General features: G+C 34.1%; 1 protein-coding gene across 1 annotated transcript in view; it reads right to left on the bottom strand.

Moving 5' to 3' along the window:
* Window positions 1–23,393, bottom strand: part of esn (espinas) — a 350,301-nt gene that overhangs the window by 289,107 nt on the left and 37,801 nt on the right. The window contains exon 2 of the mRNA XM_085822642.1: window positions 10,489–10,577. Within this exon, the coding sequence (XP_085678768.1) occupies window positions 10,489–10,562 (74 nt within the window). The 5' untranslated portion in view covers window positions 10,563–10,577. The remainder of the gene's footprint in view (window positions 1–10,488; window positions 10,578–23,393) is intronic.

Below are 23,393 nucleotides of genomic sequence, written 5' to 3'. Positions count from 1 at the left end.
AAAAACTTCCATACAATCAGCCCATCAATCGGAATGTGAACCCGAGTCGAACTATCAGTGTTCAGAGACTTTTCTACCTCGTCTCTGTCGAGCAAGGTGCAAAGTAAAAAATAATACAATTTTGTACATATAAAAAACAGAAATTCCACATAACAACCAGCGGAAAGTAAAAGCTCCTGAATACCATAAGAAATTAAAATAAAATTATAAATAAAATAAAAATTCAAACTATAATGAAAATCTTTTGGCAAAAAAGCAAAGGATGCTTCTCATTGTACAATTTTTCAATGCGTTTTATTTGAATCCATCAATAACTTTGTAAAACAGTGTCCATTTTCTCAGGCTCTGGGAAAAAGCTGTTGCAGCAAATCTGTCAACTAAATGAAGAGATCTCAAAGATGCAGCTACTTCTTTTTTTAATGCATATATTGTTGATACTATTGTTATGATTGTCTTTCATTTACTTGAATGCAGATATGAAAGGGATTTATCAAAAGAGGTCCAATTTACATTGTAACTGTGAAAGAGCACTGTGCCTTTTACCCTGTGATAGTCACACTTGGATGTGACTAGTCAAATTTCATCCTTTTGGGACCTTCCAATTTTTTCTATCAAGATATATTTTACTTGGTTTTAAATCGGTATTTATCGGTTTTCAATGCAAACCATGAACAATAAATTTTTTACACCCATTAAAAAACTTAGTTCTTTATTCGTTTTATATATGTATATATATAAACTTAAATCATCTAAAGTTAAAATTAAATTGGAATCAAAGCAAGGCAATTCCTCAACAATAATAATTGTAACCGTGGACAAGAGGTTTAACACTGTATCTAAACATATCTCTTATCTTCGGTTAAACCTCTTATCCACGGCTGCAATTATTAATATTGTAGAGGAATTACCTTGCTTTGATTCCAATTTAATTTTAACTTTAGATGCTTTAAGTTTAATTTACTTCAATCCTGCAGCTATAGCGCAGGACTGGTTTTAAAGAACATTAGTTTTTAATTTTTGGACTATTACTACGTTTCTTTATATACTATACATACATATATTCATTGAGATATTAGAAAAAGTGAGATATTAGCTACATCTTACGTTTCTGCGAAACGAACAATTCGAGATCTTTAACTGGTTAACGACCTATGATGGCATTGCTTAATAAACTGTGAATTCAAATAAATGAACTCGTTGGAGATATTTTTGTCCTATTAGTAACAACAAACATTAAAATAATCTCAAAATGTTTTTAAAATTATAACAATGTAGCGTTTCCTAACAAGCGACGATACTTCAGAGGTTATGCGGACTAAAGCGGTCAGTCAATAATACCGGAAATAAGTTTAGAGATAAACTGTTTTGCAATGACATAAAAAAATGCACGGCTTTGCATGTGATGTCGCATTTAGATAATAGCCATATAAATGCCTCATTAACTTAGATTGAAAACTTGATTTAAGATAATCTGAGAAGAGCAGATTTTAAAAAAATACAAAAGATAGATGACTTTAATATAGGCTTAGTTGTAAATCTGAAAAAACAAATGACTGCCTAACTTTTGCATTGACTTTTTTAGCCCAAATTGGGCGTTAGCACGGAAGGGCTATTAGTCTCGAAACGTCATTTTGCGTCGAATCACTATAAACGGCTGTATCACTTTTGAAATTGTTGTCACCAAATATTATCGCCCTGCATTATATTTAAAGAAAATAAATAATGAAGAATCCACACGATTGTACGTATGTTTCTCGCACTGTAAAAAAAATAACGGTACCTAGAATCATCAAATTTTGAATACCATAATCCTTTACTCCAACATGGACACCATGGAAGCCCAAATTTTGAATTTGTTTTAGTCCCTATTTTATATTTTATAAAACTTTAAGGAATTTTTGTTTAAAACACTCAACCATTGCAAAGCGAGCAGGAATAAAACCTTAGGAAATAGGAGCAGGACCTTAGGGAATAAAAGATTTTTATCTCCATCGTGCGAGACTATCCATCGGAAATTCTAAAGATATGCTGTTTTTAAATATTTTTAGCCCAATGTGGCCTTAGCCCAAATGCTCTCGAAATATGCATGTGTCTGTAAATGAAAAAAAAGTAATATGAAATCTGAAAGCTTTTTTTTAATTTATTATTTTTTCTTACATTTGATGTGATAATAAGTCCGATTAGTCTTTTAGTTCAAATGTGAATCACTATCACGCTTCATTCCATCATTAATCTTAATATTCATTAACAATTAGTTTTAACATCAATGAAAGAGGAATTCGTAAAAGAACTGTCCTGAATACAACAGGTTTTGAAGAATGCGCGGAATTGATTTAATACCATTGAAACAACGCTTTTACGTGTCGAACCCCACTTGCTTACATTTTGAAGCCTATGTGCATTTTGGCAAAGAAGAAATGAATAACCATAAAACAAAAATTTTGTTAATAAAAAACTTCCAAGAAAGTCTAAACGATTAAATATGTTACAAAATGATTTAAGCTTGATATGTTGTGTTTTAATTTCGGTATGGCTAGGTTGTGCTAGGTTATTTGCATACAGCAAATATCATTAGAGTTATCTACTTAAGGGAAGAGATGCCTTCGTGGATAGCTTTTTAAGGGAACTGGCTCGTCGTCACGTTCACATGGGAAAAAGCTACAGAAACAACAATGCAGTTAACTTTTGGATGGGGTTTCAAACACCGGACGTGTTTAGTAGTCTTATCACCAGCCTCCACTGAGCTCTTAATTTCAATGAGACACACACGTTCGTTGGCATGTAACTAAAGCAAAACATGTTATTTGGAAGCTTTTGAACATCTACAGCTTATTGTTTCAAATTTTTGCCTGATATTAAGTTACTTTACGCTGTAATTTATTCTTCACGCGGCTTTACATATTGCCATTCTGATGATGTTGCTATTCTACGCCGTATATGGTCATTAACTTGTCATTTAAATAGATATCATTGCATCCAGGTTTTAAAAAATATTACTTTGCATCGCTGCGTTAGAGTAAATTGTGGCCTGAGACCGCGGTCATAGATGACGAGTCGAATGACGAAAGGCAATGCTCCATTTTACTTGACTAAGAGCAAAAACCTATTTTTGTCATTTCATATAATATTACTGAAGATTCTCTGCTTAAAAAAATGTCCGGCGCTCGTATCCGACATTTTGGATTTAGTTACATGTTCGGAGAAGGTTAGCATTAATAAAGGGGAGGTGCAAGTATGGGTAGGATTTGGAAAATTTTGTTCCCTGCACACTTTCTCAATGCGACTACGAAATAATTGAGCATATTACTAGGGAAAAGAAAAGATTATCATGAGGGGAGAGACGATATACAGCAAGAAGTTATGTGGAAGGAAGTTGCTGAAAGACTGTACACATTCGTAGGATTTGCCGAGCAAAAGTTTATCTGTATTAGCACGGGATGTTACGAAGCTTCACTCCATACACAGCGAATTATAAAAATTCGCGCGACAATCTTGTATACAGGCGTATATTCGAAGTTGCAAGCCATAACAGTAAGAAATTCAGAAAACTTATGTGATAAAGATATGGCATTTTTTTTTTTTTTTTAATGAAACATAAAACTATCTGCATGTGTTTTAAATTTAAATAGCCTGTATAATTTTAAATGTTATTTGTTTAATTGCGGTCAATAGATCGAAAAAATAAGACCATTGGACTTCACATGCGGCAATTTCTCTATAGATCGCATCAACGAAACATGATCAGACATGTTCTAAAAATGCATATTCATTTATCCAGAAAAACTTACTGCCAATTAAAAGAGATTTTAATATACTTGATTACTGAATTGATAAAGAATTTTAATGCATTAATTTGGTTATATCTGTGCCCCTTAATTAAAGTTTATAGTAACATTAATAAAAATTCTTTACCCTTTTCTTTCAGCAAAAATAAGATTCTGGTTTAAGATGTGTAAGTTGGTACTTTTTGCAACACATATACTAAACTGAAACCATGAAAATGAAACGTACAAAACGGCGATTTTGTTTGTTTGTCTGTTTTGTTTCAATAACTTTGAATGAAAAATAATAAATTATAAGATTATTGCATTACTTTACAGGAGATACAAACTCGTGCTAAAAAATAAGCAACAAACGCTAAAAGGAAAGATACGAATGTAAAAAGCGGAATTAAAGTACACAATTTATAGAGGTAGAGGTTCCATCGCCGAATGCAAACAGAAAACCAAAACGCAATCGCGCAGTCACAACACAACGCCTTAAAATAGGGGCATGCCAGACGTATGGGTGAGTTCACAGGTACCGATAGTTTTCTGTAATCCGAGAAAGCCAAAGCGGAAAGCATGAGCCGAAGACACCATCTGCACAATGAAATGCGTTGTAGGGCTGTCGGGATTTTGCAAGCTGGTGCGAGAAAATGCGCTGTTGCGAGGGAGCTGAATATCCATCGAAAACTCATCGATAGTCTGTGGAATCGTTACCAAAAGGATCAAAACCCCTGCAGAATACATGTGTCTGGACGCCGGACGATTAACACAACGGTAGACGATCGCATCCTGTGTCTATGTGCAAGATGACGTAGATGAATAACAGCACGACAGCTGGCGTCGCATCTCTCTGCCGCTGCAGGAAGGCCCATATCCCTCCAAACTGTGTGACGTCTACTGCATGAAGATGGAATGTACACCCGACGACCTGTTGGTTTGTGTTCCTTTGTCCCCATCGCATATCAGGGTGTGGTTGAATTGGCTCGTGAATTTCGCGGTTGGACACCAAAGCAGTGGGATCACATATTCTTGACGGATGAGTCTCGATTTAACATCCAAAACGATTCTCGAAGGGCAATGATATGATATGGCGAGAATCAGGGACACGTTATCGGGCGCCAAATATCATCGAAAGAGAAGATATTTTACAGAAGAGAAGGCTTACTTGTGTGGGCCGGGATAGCAACAAACGGCCGCACCGACCTCTTCGTGATTTCTGGTGGTTCCGCTACAGCTATCCGGTATCGCTACGAGATTCTACAACCTCTTGTGCGTCCTTTTATCGCTGCCATGGGTACCGCCGAGATATTTATGGACAATAATGCTTGCCCGCATAGAGCGCGATAGGTGGGGAGTCGTCTGGAAAGTGAAATCATTCCACATCTGCCGTGGCCTGCTACATCACCGCACCTGAATATTCATAGAACATATGTGGGACATGTTGGGTACGGATAGCAGGTCGCAGTGTGCTGCCATGAACCCCTCATGAACACCGACATGCATTACTACAAGAATGGCTGCAACTGCTCTAATAAGCAATCAACGACATCATTCCCAGCTTGGCTCGCCGTTAATGAGCCTGCATTTCAGCTAGAGGAAAATCCTCTACAAATTTCTGTGTTGTCACACATCGATCACTTAAACCTTAAAAGCGTTAATTGCTTTCTGCATAATGATCCATATCTGTGCGAAACCAGAAGATGAGTCTTCACCAAGTGGTGCGAAAAGTTTATGATTTTTTCATGCATGTCTGGCCAGAAATGTACCACACCTGATATACTCTCTCCTAGACTTCTAAAAATTATGCCAGAAACGGCTCCAAAATGTTGAGAGATTCCTATCAAATTCTTAGAGTGATCGAGTTTGGCTCGTGTTCACGTAACACACCCAGAAAGTACAAAAATGTCTATTTGCCGGGATCTGCGCTTGGAGTGAACTATTCGTTTCAACTTCTTATTCACTTGACCAGTAGTGGGCCCAATAAGTGGGCAAAACATGTGACATTTGTTGTCAGTATTAAAAATTTATGAACATTTCTAGTACCCCTGGTAGTTTTTTGGACATCCCTCAGAAACAAAATTACAATTCGAGATGCCTGATAACCTATGGATTATACTGAAATTAGCTAACAAGGCAAAATTTCGAGTCAGTGAATAAACTGATATTTGCGTGACTGAGTAATCAAACTTTCATTTTTATACATTATTTAATTCACTAAGGTACCAGAACAGGCTTAGAAATGAAATATATTGACTATATATTTTTGCTTTCGTTAGCATTTTTATCAAGAAATGGCAACATCTTTCCGAATGCAATTACCAGAAGTACTATCGAGGCGCATTAACTCTTATAATCAGATTCTAATGTAGTACCTCATAAAACTTGATTTAAATTTAATAAGATAAGAAATGATATGCAATGCTTGTATAAATTGATCAAATATTTTCATATGTATTAGCATACAGAAATATCTATGTCCTTTCCCAGCATTTAGATACCCGAAGCATTACTAATACGGATTACATCCAATAATCGAAATTCTGCAGCATTTCTGGAATAAAATTTAGTTCAGTAATATCAAAAGAAGACACTGAAAAGGCGTACCAAAAACATCAAACTCAGCAAAACAGGTTATAAATCTAATTAAAAAACTCGATTGTTAAACTTGACAGGAAATCAAGATATATAAATAAATAGACAGAAGCAGATCATTTATTTGAAAACGGACGGGTTAAACACCGCCGAGATGAAGTTGTGTCGGCGGCAGATTATACAACTTCAAAACTCTCAATTTCTTTCCGCCCTGAACGTGTCACGGTCGCTCGCGTGACTCAATAATCGGACGTTGCGACACGACGGGTCACATATGTGGACAATGGAATGGCGTCAGCGCTTGACCCGATCGGACAAAGCTTTCATATTCGATAAGCCCAAAATACGTAATTATCTAATCCTTTCATTCCTGCCATTGCGTTGACGGTCGCGGTTGGAGAAGTTGAATTGTCAGAATGGTAAACTATGGTTCGGAATTTCCAGTGGTCACGCATGCATGTGCAACAGATGCCAGAACGGACACAACTTTATTACCTCCATTATTATGAATTTTGAACTTGAATTTAAAACGAATTGAAGTTTACTATGAAATATTATAATAAAGTTCGGCGCACATTTATATATATATAATAATAGAAATTTAGTATAGTATTAGAGAAGAAAAAAAGAGGATGATATAGCTGACTTTTTTTTTTTTTTTTTTTTTTTTTGTTGTTGTTGTTGTTTTTTTGTTTTGTTTGTTTATTGATCTTTCATCTAACAACAGGATGTTGTGTATATTCACAAATTCTCTCTAGTCTTTTGCATAACTGTGAATAAAGGTATACACAGGCCCTAAGATAAGCCCACCCGCTATTTGGCAACTATAGGTTTACGTCTGATACAAATGCAGGCGACAGAAAAAGAAGAGAAGATAAATGACATGCTATTAGGACAGAAGTATCAGCGAAAAGAGAATACGATATTGATCATAAAAGTGAAGCAACAATCTGTGTTAGGCGTAGATTTTTAGTCTTTCCCTTACTATTGGATAAAACACACATCGGGTTTCACTTTTACGATTATGCAAATAAATGCGCCATTAACGCTGCTTAAGAAACATATGATAGGGATTAATATTGAAATGACGCAATGAAAAGGCACATATTACTATATCTGGGATAGAAAAGAAAAATAAATAAATTAGAAAGCAAACGTTAGAAGGTAATTTCTCTCTCCGTTCCGCACGCCTTTGTGATGTAATTGGAAGCATACTCGACGTGCATTCGAGAGGTGCAGTGCTCGAGTTCCGGCGAGAGCACTGCACGTGTTTCACATCTGCTTTTAAAAAATAATAATAATAATAATAATGATGATGATGATAATTAAAAAAGACCTAATGACTCTAGAGGTGCCACCCGAACTAAAAGCTGGTGGACGACAATTCGTCACCACCACGATTTCGCGAATGGATTCCCTAATCCCCAGTTACCCTTTAAAAGGATTATCATATAAGGTATTTTCTCCTCCTTTCCGCATACCTTTGGGGTGTAACTGGTAGCATAGTCGACGAATATTCCAGAGGTCCAGGGTTCGAGTCCCGGCCAGGGTACTGCACATTTTTTACGTCTCCTGCTTTAAAAAAAAAAAAAAAAAAAAAAAAAAAAAAAAAAAAAAAACTACGGACTCTTCAACGTATATTGATTATTATGTATAAATTATGATATTATTATGGTTATAATGTATAAATACTAAACACACAGACACACACACATATGTATATATATAGTTAAATTAAAAGGAAGAGTCAGAACTTAAAAGATAGATCATATATATGATGTTTGGGTGTGTGCTTAGTATTTATACATACAACTTCTTTTTGTACTATTTGTTTATTACAAGAGTTAATTACTTACAGATCGTTTAAACTTCAATCAAGACAGAGATATTGGCTATCGAAATCTGGCGAACATAATAACATTTGGTAAGCAGTAGATAGAAGCAATAGACATACAGCAATAGACAGAAGCTTCTAATAACTTAACGAGAAATTGATGGTATCACTAGAAGTATGTGAAAATCAGGTACTGACAGGTCACATCTTTTTGCCAGTCGCTATTTAAGGAAAATCTGTATCATCTAGTACACTACCAATTTTTATAGACTATTCTGTTCTGAGATCAGCGAAAAAGGCCTACTTCCAGTGTCTTTTCGACTACAACGGCCCTCGGATTTCAATTTACAGAATTTCAATTTACTTTATATTGAAGAAGAAAACACGAAATTTGTTCCCGTTTTAATAAGATCTTTCCTGCGATATTTTTAATAATTGAACAATTCAAAATTTCATTAAAAACCAAAATTTTTATATCATCGGATTATATATTCGGCTGATCAGGCATAAATTCTGAAACACAGAGATACGTTTATAATTTATTTAATTTAGTTTTTTTAAATATTACGTTCTTCCAATCTTTACCTTGCTTCTACAGTTTTGTTTTGACAGTTCAGTTTTTCAAAAACTTGCTCGATTCTTTCCTATCTTAACACTTCGTGTTTTGGTGTCTATATGAAGCACCTCTTGAAAATTTGCGTAATACAACATGTACAGAACTGGAAAAAACCTTTGGTACTATTTGTATAATACATCAAGTACAGAACTACACAAACCTTTCGCATTGTCACTACGGGAAGTGCAATCCTCTTGGTGGAGAGTATATTTTTTACGAGTATTTTCTATTTGACGCCTCTACTGAGCAAGTCTATCTGCTAAAACGTTTGACAGTCTCTGATTAGAGTACACACTAACTAATTTCTATTTAATGGAAACTAGCCAGTATGCGTAGGTACAGACATTAGGTAATTTCGAAACAGGAGACATGAAAAATGAGCAATGCCTTCGTTGGCACTCGAACCTCTCGAATACGCGCCGAGTGTCCTGGTCATTACACGAAGACATGGTAAGAAGGCGGGAGAAATACCTTACATACTCTCTTTAAAGGGCGACTGGTGATTAGGGGACTCAATCGCCAAATCCTGGTGGTGGAGACTTATCATCCACCACATTTTTTTAGTTGGGGCGCCACTGTAGAGACATTAGGATATTTTGATGAGGGAAGACATGACAAATGAGCAATGCATTCGCCGGGAATGGAACTTCGGACCTTTTAAATACGCTCCGACTGTGCTGGCCATTATACCACAAAGGCATGCTAAGGAGGTGGGAGAAATACCTTATAGTATTTGATTAACGCTAACATAAAACGAATATTCTTCCTACTTCCATCTCACAAGAAGGCGTTAATCAATCATAATATATCGTAATATAAGTTTTTGCTAAATGAATTACAATGTAGTTGAAATGATAATTAAATTGTGGCTACAATTATGATGCAATTACAGTTAACACAATTATAATTGGAATTATAATGTAATTCTATATACAATAAGACAATTACATTGTTATTTTAATTAAAAAGCTATTGTAAGCTTTGTAGTGTGATTTAATTTGGATTATATTGTAATTACATTTATACTGTTATTATAATTACACTATCTTAATTACATTGTAACTGGAACCGCAAAGTAACTAACTATACAATTTAAATACAATACAGTCATATAATTTTATTTTTATTATAGTAGAATTGTAACTGCAATTACTTTTGGTCCAACTATGTTCCCACCCACAGTTATTCAATAAGTATGTCAGACCCCTCCCCCAAGAAAAAAGTAACAGCTCTATTTGATAAATATGCAAATCCAAATCAAACATGAGTGCTTTACATTCAGGATTATAACTGTCGCAAGAAAATGTCACACTATATTTGATTAAGTACTAGTTACATGGAGGTGTTGGATGATGAATTATTTATTTCAAGCTGTATATTCAAAGTAAAATTATTTAATTTTTGACTTATTTTCTTCTATTAATTTACTATATAACTTTATTCCATAAAACGACAAATCAGTTAGATCGCAATTCTCAGCTATTAACGTGTCTCGCAATCGCATGTTGTCACTCACATTTGCGTGGGTTGAAGTGCTGCGACATATTAATCTCGCAGCACGACCATTCTCTAAGAAATTTTCAACCACGTTTAAACACATACATGATCTAATATATTTCTTTCCGTGTAAATGGACAGATGAATGCAGAGTTTGGCGAAACAAATTGAACGGCACTCACCTCCAGAAGTGGGGGACATATCCGGGACAGTGCTTGGAGGACGGCGCCCTCTTCACCAGAGTCCTCTTCTCCATCCTTGGCCGAACATTCTGCAATGACGAAGAAAAATATAATAGTCCGTGAAACAGGGAAACAAAGGTATCAGAAATATCATAACCAGTTTCAAGGCAAAGAATGTCTATGATTACTCCTCTAGGCGACCATATTAAAACTTCGCTTGTGTCCCACACCCCCCTCTTTTTTTTAGTTTTAATCTTATAAATAAAGACTGCAATGGATTCTTTTTCAGTTTCAATTCATAATTCTACCCTCAGTCCAAGACTTAAAAATAAAATAAAAAATCGCAGACATTTTGCTTGAAGCATATTATTATCGTAATTGATGCAAAAACACAATAATTCCTTCATTTATATCTATTTTTTATTCCCATTTATGTAAGGAAATTATTTTTTCTTATCGTAAGCTCCATCTGATAGGAAATTGATAGGAAATTATATGACATTTACATCAGTTTTCTTCTTAATTTGCATTAGGATCCACGCTGAAAGAAATAATGAAGAGACATTTAATTACCTAAAGTATTTTGAAACACAAAGGGAGAATGTTAAAAAAAATTGATAATAAAAGTGTTTAGCTACAGAAAAAATAATCAGGCTAACTACAAAATAAGAATTTTTATACTGTATAAATGCATAATAAGCTCTTTTTCTTCATCGGAAACTGCACTCAGAATAAGGGATTCCAAGTTACACGAAGAGATATTCCGATGAATTAAAATTTATTCGTACAGACTGAAATCACTACACTAGTATCCAGATATGGGCCAATGCTATCTCATATAAACCAGAAAGCTGCAATTATTTTCAATAAAAGATTACGGATACAATAAGATTTCATCAATTTAACCAGCATTACATATTATGGAGAAGAGATTAACAGACATTTGTATATAGCAATCGAAATCATTGTACACATTGCAAGGTAGTGCTTGGCAACTACAAATATTCTAAAGGACTTATAAAATTTATTATTTAAAGTACTGTATAAGACTTCATTACTTTACTTATTAACATTCACACTTTGAAAGCACTTTTCAAGTAAGTGAATTTAATATTATACAGCAACAAAGAAGAATGAATAGTAATATTCATTTTTGGGACACATCGTTTCTTATGTAACTAATACTTTCGCCCCTCTTCCAGGGGCCGAGTGTTTAAGACCACTGGATACTGGTCGTTCGAAGTCGGGTTCCAACCCAGGCGGATGGGTTGGTTGCATGGTTGGATTCTGGAGTTTTTCTCATATGTAATGTAAATATGAGCTAATCTGCCTTTAAAAATGCACCACGAAAACATACCTCAGAATAGATAGCCCATGTGTGCTTGGCTATATTCAAATAACCTCAGAAAGTTTTTACGGCTTTCATAAAAAAAATCAAGCGGCTGAGAAAATCAAATATTCGTGCTATGCTGTAATTTGATACTCATTTCATTTAATTACCGTTTAATAACGGTTGGATCTGGATAAATGGACAATTGCATAAATAAGCAGACGTTAGACTCATAAAAAAGATAAAACAATTCTGTAAACCGGAATTTACCATGAAAAAGTTTTTTAATGTATATTACAGCCATTAGCGGAGAAGCAGGTAAGACCGCTGAACACTGATAGCCCGATCCGGGTTACTATCCCGGCGAACAGGGCTGGTTCCAAGACCGTTTTCGTGGTCTTCCGCCATGTGTAAAATAAATACGAACTAGTTTCCTATGGAAAGTCTTCCATGAAGGCATCCCTTCCATTGTGTAGATAGCCCTAATATGCAATATAACATAATATAAAAAATGCAGCTCAATCTAAATACTTATTATTAATTAATATTACGCCAAAAGTTTAACTAACTCTTCAAGAAAAGAATGTTCTGCGAATATGAATAAAAATTAATGTTTGACGAGTTTTAGTAGCGAAACATTCTCTTCTAGAAGGGAACCCTCGGATTATTTTACATTATTCTGCAATAAATAAATCTTTTACTTAAATAAGTTATATTATTGATGTAATATTAAATTAATTTCCTTTCCCATATATTACTTTTGTGGAAGATCCGAACCACCTTTCCATGGTTTTATAGATGAGGATCATTAAATCAAGTTTAATTTGTATTTCGTATCCTTTTTCCAAGCTACTAGCTCGAATCGAGCTATTTAATGCGATTTTTTCCCTTTATACAGCTTTAACTCAATCTTTATAAGATAAGAATGAAAATAAAATAAAACTGATTACCAAAACATAGGTAAGGTGAACTCATTACCAAAACTTAGGTAGGCTGTAGCAACTACAAGTTGAATCTACTGCTACTTACAGTTTAACAATCATACGATAATTTTTTACAATTATGATAGCCACCATTAAATAAAATTAAGCTTAATGATTTCGCTTTTACTTACTCCGCAGAGATTAGATCCTTGTGATTGTTTATGAGACAGTTCAAAATAGTGGTACTTAAAATCTATTTAAAATTCCTTTGTGACCGTCTCCTAGGAGAATTCAGCTTTGCGTACCATAGGTTAAACAAAACTCAGTTGTTGGTACACCGGCATGCTTCAACTAAGCTTAAGAATTACGAAGATGGCTTGGAAAAAAAAAAAAAAAAAAAAAAAAAAAAAACTGCATTTTGAGTTTGAACGCAGATTTCAAGATTTCAGTGCCATTCAAACAGAATTAGAAATTTTTACCATGCCTTTCAACGAAAATTGTGAAGTAGTGATGTTAGATTTGCAGCTTGAATGAACAGAGTTGCAATCTAAAAATCATCCCAAGCAGTTGTTTCTAAATATGCCGAAGTTAGAGTTTTACAAATCATTATCGAAAGTAAGTTTCCCAAATTTAATATCACACGCTCAGAAAAACAGTGCTATGTTTACTTCATCTTATATATCTGAAGAAGTGTTTTCAACTATAAACCTTAGAAATAATTACTTCAGAACTATACTGACAGATGAGCATTTACCCTCGTTCCTTAGAATCAGTGCATCTCACTTCGAACCTCATTATAAGGAACTTTTAAAAATGAAATCGCAATTTCATTCATCTCATTAACATATTTAAATTGTAATACTTGTACATTGTTTTTAAAATTTTAGAAAAATTTATCTTGGCCAGCCAAACTTTTTTTTTTCCCGAATTTTGGCCCGCGACCGAAAACGTTTGCCCATCCCTGGCCTAGATACTTGTTTCTTGTTCCATAGGAAATTAACAGTGGATTTTGACGTGTGGCTGCTGGCTTTGTCTTGATGTAGTTCTATTGATTGATGGCACTGTGGCTAAACAGAAGGTATTTCGTATTTGAAAATTTGGTTAAAAAATGTGTTCTTGATAATATGCGGAAATGATCTTAACATTTTTCTCCACTTTCTTTAGTTTTAATTTGCCGTTATATGGGAAACCAGCAACAATCATAAATCGCTTTGGAAAACTTTCTTTAGATTCTTTGAACCATGTTTTAATATTTTTTCTTCTCTTTGATGGTAATAAATGGGCCTCTTTTTATTGCAGTCATTTAAATACACCTAGGATTAATTTACTGTGATAACACTTTTCCACTTCTGCCCGAGGTCAATGTTTTTTCATAAAGGATTCTGCGTTCAGCGGTATGTCGCAGACAAAGACGACGCACATTATATTGTTACGGCTTTTTAAGATTCAAATCAGCATTAATTACTTTGTTTGCAGTTGACACTGAGCATTTTAATGGTTTTGTAACTGTCCTCTGACTCGGCAGAATTTCTTTTGCAACAACCGTTTTTGTATTTAGAACAATTTCTCGACCTGAAGCCAAACTTTGACGTTTTCTTCCTTTCTTGTTGGCAATATTACCGATCGTAGTTTTAGTTATCGAAAAACCATCGCTTTCACGGTGTTTCTTAATAACTAGATAGGAATAATTTTCTTCGGAAAGAGCACCGACATAGCGTTCCAGCCATTGCTTCTTTAAAGCCAAAACAAAATTGTAAAGTGGCAGATGATAATTTATACTTTGAAAAATGTAACTGAAGTTAAAAGAAAAATTCCACGCAGACGAATTTTTTATAGAAAAGCAAAATCATTTAAAAAAAATCTGCGAACAGCCTCTGTTAACTGCATACCTTTCCTCACGTATTATTGTGATAAATACAGAAATCAGTTAAAACGAACGTAAAAAAAAAATGAAAGCAATATACTGTGACTAATCCATCACTGATCGTGACATTATAGTTCATCAATTGTTTAAAACATAATACTCACGATTGCATTCTTTTACTGCCCATTTAAATTATCTTAGGCGTGTCACAATAGTACCGGATATAAACAAAATTACTTATACAATACCGGAACTCTCTTTTTTCTTTCAAATAAACAAAAATATATACATGTGTGTATGTGTGTGTGTATGTATGCTTAAGAAGGGGGAAAGGCAGCTGCATCTCCCTCAAGAACTTCTCTGATCCAGATAGCGCCTTTTAACTGTTATTTACTCGAACTACAAAATCAGCCCACAAGGAAAGCTCATCGGGTCCGTCTAAAGGCGAAGAAAGACCGCTTTTGTTATGGAAATTGCAAATTCCCGACCAGGCTTCTTCACAGACTACGCCCGAGTAGTTTTTTGTAATCAGACTGTCTTGTAAATGCTCGGATATGTCAAGGAAACAAACAGCTTACCGAAGACGCGATTAGTAAACTGACGATGTAAAATTTCAATTCCACGTCTTCTATATTTCCCTAGTGCTTCTCATTCGGAGGGGGGGGGCAAGATGTTTAAGGCGTAGCGTTCTTCAGGGTATAAAATACAGAAATTTCATTTACCAAAGAATCGTGAACTAATTAAATTAACAGCGTGATATAACATCTTGGTGCATTCTGTGTATATAATTTATGCTAAATGCTCAAAATTTAGTCATAATAATGTGCTACGCAGTTTGATTTAAAATCATAACAAAGACTAACGTTTACTCATTACTGTGGCATTTATTAGATATGTTAGAAAATCATTAAACGAAATTAAATCGTAATAGCATGGCTTTCTAAACTCTATGATAAAAATTTCTCCTACTTAAACTAATATACTGACAACCCCCCCCAAAAAAATAAGTTGTAATTCCAAACTCTCAAATAAAGAACACAACTATACATTTTATTGTCCCGAAAATTAATATCTGTTGTCAATTGTGACACGTAAATATTAAAACACGTGGAAAAAGGTGCTGCTTAATACAGATACGATGAAAATGATGTGTTACGGACAACAGCTTAAATGCCCAACGAAAATTCATCATAAAATTTTAGAGTTGATTGAATTAAATTTGTCTCTATTTCTGAAAAAGTATTCGGAAGATTACCAATGATGCTATTCTGTTGGGAGACTACAGATAAATAGACGTTTATAGAAAAAGGTTGACAATCTGACACTCTTCAGAGGGTAATTTAAATATTTTCCTTTAGACTGTGATCCAGAGAATATATTGGCTACCATATTTATTCAATACTTTCACTCGCAAAATGTTACTGCGCAATTATCTTTCTATCTTAGGGCAAGAGTTCTGTACATCAAACAAATTCAAATCCATAAAAGTATTTCATTACCCAAATTTAACTAGATCAAGAAAGTCAGTATAAATCTCCCACAGGATTCAAGGATATGAGACAATGCATATCATGGAAGCAGCAAATTTTTTTTCTTGTGGATTATTCCGTCTTTTCATTCTAGCGGAAGCAGTTCTTACTAGAGGAAGCAGAGGCCTCAAGACATGTTTCTATGAAGCTTTTTGGGTTACGAAGAATGGTGATCAGGACATAAATAACTGGCCCAAAGCGACTGCCAAGCTAGCACTCAGAATTTTTATTATTGCAACTACAAGACACCCCTCTGACCGGCACAGCCTTATTTTATATACGGTCCAGAACATTTTTGACTTCTTCAAGAAAATATAGATACATGCATCTTGAAGTATGTCCAAGAATTTAAGGCACTATATTAGTATATAAATTTATGTATACAGTACCAGAGGCATATTCGCAATAAAACCATGAAAATACTTCTTTCTCATAACAGTTTTGGGAAATTTGGGCTTTTTTAGCAAAAACTTCCGGCCGATCAGAGAGTTACGTCAAGACTAAATGCAAAAGGTTTCCCTTTTTGTCTATGGTGTATAGAGTAATCTCTTTGATACCAGAAGCATGACCTAAGTAATGCCGTTAGTGTGTGATTTAGACAAAAGCCCAATGACGCAAAGATGAATAAGATTTCTCGCCCTAACTGAAAGATGACTGCGCAGAAATATTTTGCGAGGGAAAGTATTGAATGAATGTGGTGGCCAATATATTTTCTGGATCACAATCTAACGAAAAATACTTAAATTGCCCTCGGAAGAATCTCAGATCGTCTACCTCTTTCTATAATCTTCAAAGATCTACTAACTGCATTTTCTACAAATATAAGAATTACAGCTAGTGTCCAACTTCAGTGTCTTTTTGTCCAGTGACATAAGGTTAAATTTATGTGCACCGAAAATCTTTCTCCTCGTTGGCCAAATTGCTTGTTTTGGCGTAGAAACTCCAATTTCAGTTGCAAAAATTGTTTCTTTATTCTGTTTTTAACTGCATCCGGTGTTTAGATTTTCTGTATTTTACAATTTTTAATGACGGTGTTTTTAGTTTTTTATGTATTTTTGCCCTGCCGCGAAACGAGGACTGAATTCATTGAATGAGAAATAATATATCTTTTGAAATTCGATGTCCATAATTTAATAGACCGTACATGGAAGTCATTTGGTATCCACATCAGATTTTTTTAATAACTGTACACAGTTCTAATTTTAAATAACAATCATTATGATGAATATGCGAGTCATCAAGTTAGATTGAAAATATTTACACGTGAAAGAAAAACAAAAGCAAATCTGAATTTTTTTTAAAAAAAATAAATAAATAAAATTCACTTACAGACTGGCAATAAGTTTTACAGATAAAACTTAGTGATTTAATATTTACCTCCTTTTAAGTAAAAATATTTAATCAGAACCAACATTCTCTTTTTAACTCAAACAAAGGGAAACAGATTTTTATGAGCTTATTTTAGTTATTTTTTAAACCTTTTTAAATTTATACAGGTATGCTTACTTTTCTTACACCAAGCTCAATACATTAACATACAGAATATTCGTAATAACTGAAGGGTGTACCATGCAAATATATTTCTGCACTAAAAAAAAGTAAACGAAATTGCCGGGCAACCTTCCAGTAATATTACGAGCAGGAGATAAATATACGTAAAATATTTGAACAAATCAGCAGACTACAAGTTATAATAGTAAACATAAATGAAAATAAATACCAGCTTCAGGAACTTCTTTTAATGTTCCCGACCACTCACAATACTCATACCGATAATAGTAATTTATTTGCAACATGATCTTGAAGCATATGACTCATAAAACAGTGGCGGGAAAAACGATCCCAGAACAATACCAAACTGAACCGACTACGGACCAATTAAGTATGCAAATGTTAATCACGGAAAAAATCTAACTGGCAAACGAGAGTCTTTTTGTTGGCGTAAAAATTTCCCCGACACCATCTTTCTCAGCAAGTGGTATAGATAACAGCTTTTTAGACGCCCCACGAGGGCCCAGAATCATGAACTTTCCAATAATCATCAACTCCGTGAAACGGACCCCGTTATTGTCAACTTGTATAGCCCTAAACCTTATTTAGGAGGCATTTGGGATACCGTATAAGTAAAACAAAAAGCGAAAAGAAGCCTGTAAAATCAGGGGTGGAGGTGGGGACAAACTGCCGAACACGAGGAACTGGAAAGCCTTCGGGGAGAAAGAAGAGGTCTCTTGAGGTTAAATCGGGACCATAAGTCACGATCGCATTTCTTTTGTTTCGGTTAATAATTCTTAAGGTTTAGAGGTGTATTTCGAAAACGCTTCGTTAGGGATTATTGGAGAAAAAAGCTGGGCCATGCCTTATTCTTGAATGCTGGAATGTTAGACCGCATTATGAATTACGATCACAGCTTGATCAGCAACATTTGTTAGCGTTAATGATCATTTAAGAAACTAAATATCAAATTTGTCTGTTACCGAAATTAATTTCTAACAAATGTAACTCTATCACAAAATAGAAATTTAAATCGGCTTCAAAAACAGCCCACTTATAAGAAAAATGTGCATTTGCATTTCAGATTGAAACGCATGAAAATTTCATCCAAGAAAATTCAAATTTTAAGATTTAAAATTTAAAAAATTCAGATTGCTGTGAAGTATTTTAACTTTTAAATATCAATTCACTGATCATTTCCTTTGATTAAACCCAACAAAATTCTCTATAATGCTCAATGAAACAAATTTTGAAGAAGAAAGAACAGGTTAGGGTATTTTAAACAAAAAAGCGAATGGCTATCTGTCACTTGAGAGCTGGCTTCTGTGAATATTGCAAAGCCCACCAATGCTATCTGCCTAAGAGAAACGATACGTCTGTGAAGGACTTACAGAAGGCAATAGGCTTGTATTCATGTAACACAGGGAAAAAACATGAAAAATCTATGCAAACGGTCCGTTCGCCGCAACTCGATCATGGGTCGAAAATTATTGGTATTATTATTGGTATCTTATCCACTTCCATATTAGCGGATGCTTGCTATTGGTGGGATACCTTTTCGGGTGTTTTCTTAAGAATTCAGTTCGTATTTATGTTATATAAAAAGAAAGGCACCAAAATTTCCTGTTTAGTGAGTAATATTATATGTTATCAGTCATGCAAGGGTTGCTTAGATGCTTAAGATGAGACATGCTTTCGGAAAGAGCTGCCTACGGAAAGCTGTCTAAATTACATTAAAAAAAAAAAAAAATCACGAAAACGCACATGCAGCACTATTCATTTGCCAAGATTCGAACCGCAGTCCATCTCCAAATTTTCAGATGTGTAGCTGCCGGTCAGCTAAATAAATTTCGTTTAATCACTGGAAATTGTTCATTAACTTTATCTACTTTATACCACTAGTAAGCGTTTAAAAAGCAAAATGAGTTAAAATATAGATAAGAGATGATAAAAGCAATATAACTCTTTGAGAATTCTGTAAGTACGCTTTCTTTCATTTAAAATTGAATTACAGCACATTTCCGATGAAACGTATGTCTTTATAAACAGCTGATGGAGACGCTTTTACTTTTGGTTTAGTTTATTAATGAAAAGCATACGAGGGTTATTTGCCTAAGGGAAACGATGCCTTCGTGGAAGACTTTCTAAGAGATACTGGCTCGTATACACGTTACACATGGGGAAAACCACGAAAACGGCCATGCAGCCAGTCCGTTCACCTGAATTCGAACCCATGTCGAAACAACCGACGTTCTGAAAACAGACATGCTAACAGCTAGTCAATTCATAATTACGTAAAAAAGCTGTGTTTGTAGTTATTGGAACCATCATACGGCTTAATCTGTGCTCTACCAGTTTATTAAAAGAAAAACTATATACTGATCAAAGAATTCCAAATATTTTCGAACTCTTAACGTTTTAGCTTATTCTTTTCTTATTATGGAGTCGGTTAATGACAATGTAATAGACGATCAATTTTGAAATAATTTATTATTTTATTATTTTTTAATGATCTTAAGCTATTACACTATATTAGCTCCATTTTGCCCTACAAAGACTATTTATTCTCTATGGAAAAATGGATAATATTACTGTCATATATGTAAATACGCGTTTCTCCGGTACATTTCGCCGTAATCTGTTAAGAACTATTATTTTCAAGCACTTATTTACGCATTTCACAAGACTCTACAGCTAAAATAGAGAAATCAGGCCATATATATAGTTGAAAATAGTTAATAATATGCCAAAACATATCGTCACCAGTATCGCAATAGAATGTATGTCAAAAGATACCCAAATTTACAATAAATGTTATTCAATAGAAAATAAGATACCTTTATTTATGCTGAATATTGTAAGTGACAAGAAATGTGGAAGAAAGTACAAACATAATGCATGAATCCCACACAGAGCTAAAGCTCTTTTAAATATATCTTGCCTTTTTAACTCTTAATGAAAAGCTCATTTTATTTATTTGCTTCTGACACATGATTTATAATACAACAATAATCATACGTTACCTTTCTTACTTCATCCCCAAATCTGAATTTCACAAATTAAAATAATTGTTTCAATTCTAATGTAAATTATATCATGCAAGCAAAAAATTCTCATAAAAAAAGTTCAATATTCGGTTTGAATTCACGATTTGAAAAGAATCCTTCATCTTTGACGTAAAAAATCATCAACTACTTCGCGTTTTGACGCGTAGGATGGTGTTCCTGTTCGCGAACAATCATCAGAATGTTCTTCGATTAAATCGAGATCTGCACTTTACGATATTCATCAATGAACACAATGACTTGAATTTATGTTAAGTGGAATTCAAAAGAACTTTATATTGTATGCTTAAGAATGGAAGTTCCCTCTTATCAACCAGACTCTAGATGTTATTATCTGCTACATAGCACTTTTATAGAAAGTTATTCTGAATATCCGCCATCTCCACCTTTAGTTCCACGCTGAGAAAACGGTTCCACTTACAAGCAGCTACTCCTCTTATAGTTGCTAAAAAATTTCATCGTTTATATTAACAACAATTGTTGTTGTTTGTTCTTGTGATTTATCCAACACATTTAAATCGAAATCCAGATTAGATTCATAAATTTCGCACACTTTTTTACTGCCGCCTCTCACTGCAGAAATTGCTACAATTAACAACTTAGTAAACAACTAATAAACAATAGAACTGAGATGTTTTTCTCCGGCTTTTATGAGCTTTTTAATCATACACGAGAACATTCTGGTATTTTCTCGAGATTTCTGGAAAGCAAAAGAGTACAGTTACGAAATACCCATTTTATTAAACGTTAAATGCGCGTGCTCCTGTATTTTTACTTTTTCGGCGTAGCTTTCTGTTAAAATTCGTCATACGCTGCACTACACGGGAAAATAAAACTATTTTAATTATAATTCTACTAAAAATAGCAAATTAAATACAAAATCCGTAACACTGCCCCATTTCCCAAGGACTGCACGTCCCAGGCAGTACAATCCCTGGATAGGAAGGCAAATTTACAACTAAGGCATCAGTGCAATAATAAACATTACATTAACAAACAACATAAAAAATAACAATAAGTAAAATAAAACAAATCAAATACTAGCAAATTACATATAAAATCCGTAACAGTATTATTGTATGGCAATGTACTCTGCCAAAGCCTTTATATGGCATTACTTTAAATGAATTTCAATAAATATGCTGGGTCTCGCCGACTGGTGTGATGGGTTCGTGTGGCGCATCACCCTTCTCCATACAATCTTGGTGTGCTCTAGACCAGCGGTTCTCAACATTTTGATTAATACGTACCATCTAAACAAAAAATTGAAAACCTTTAATACCACCACTACAAAGTACTATTGAAAATCTTTAATATCACCACTACAAAGTACTATTGAAAACCTTTAACACCACCACTACAAAACACTATTGAAAATATTTAATACCACCACTACAAAGTACTACAACCAACATCACTCTTGAACAAAGCTCAGATCGCATAAATTTACGAGTGTTAGAGAAAAAGTTCATTCAGGATGTTGGGAGTTTTAATTTTTGAATTTAATAGTTAAAAATACCGGTGTTTCGTGTGTTCTGAGAAACAATGCAAGGATTTTCTGAGGATAAAAGGTTGAGAAATGGTAATCTATAGCACTGTTCTTCTTTGGGAATTCTTTTATGAGGAAGTGAAATTTCAGATTTCTGTTTCTCGAGAAAATGCGCCATTTCCCGACATATGAAAACACCGAAATTCTGGAAAATGCCCTATAAAATTAAGGCAAGTTTTGATATTTACTGTTAGCCATACAGTAGGGAAGAGGTTACAGGAAAACAGTTATGTGGAAACAGTTTCAGATATTCAAACTGTAAACGCATTAAAAAAATCGCAAAAATGTGTTGAAAATACATTTTTATTGATCTGGGCTTGTAAGATAGGCTGAAATACCGTGAAGGTCAAGACTAAACGGGTTTTGAGCATAACAATATATTACGAATTTTGTATACATGCAAATAATTTAAGTGAAATTGTATGTGGAAATGTAGTACTTTTTGTACAACGTGACATGAAATGCTTGAAAAGACGAAACTCTGCCGGAAAAATAAGATTACAGAGACAAGTCTATTTAGCATTGAGGTAAATGGCTATCTCGCTAAATTGGGCAGATAAATTTTATCAAGCTATCAACAGTTCTGTGTGTATTCAGCCCATTACGAACCCGCACGCACGCAACAATATTAATTAAAAAGGCGCTAGTTGATCTGAATGTGAACAATATATGACAAAATGATTTCATGAAAATTAGTGAACTATGGCAAAAGCCTATTAAGATAGTTTGTTTCAACAACTCTAACGATTTAGACATGAAAATTAAATTCTTATGTGTGGAAGCCGATGTTTTTGTTTAGAAATTTTTAAAAAATCTGATATGTATACTACATGACTTCCATGTACGGTATATTAAATTTTACGCATTTTTTCCTGCATTTCATTTAAACATATTTCATCGAACTTCATTAGAAATATATTTCTCATTCGATTGAATCAGTTGTCAATTCGCTAAAAGGTACAAATATATAAAACCTTAAAATATCTTTATTAAAAATTGAAAAATATAAAACACCAAATACAATTACAACAATTAAAAAATAATCTTTACAATTAAAATTAGAGTACACAAAAACAAGCAGTTCAGTCTGCAGGCAAGAAGGCAGATTTTTCGGTGCACAAAACTGAATTTTTGGTCCGATACGGCAAAAAGAC

This window comes from Stegodyphus dumicola, chromosome 8 (genome assembly GCF_044657685.1).
Source record: "Stegodyphus dumicola isolate Sdum_Otavi_A_Nest chromosome 8, ASM4465768v1".
Classification (NCBI taxonomy): Eukaryota; Metazoa; Arthropoda; class Arachnida; order Araneae; family Eresidae; genus Stegodyphus; species Stegodyphus dumicola.
Note: the sequence above shows the minus strand (reverse complement) of the source record. Positions and strands in the feature narration are given on the sequence as shown.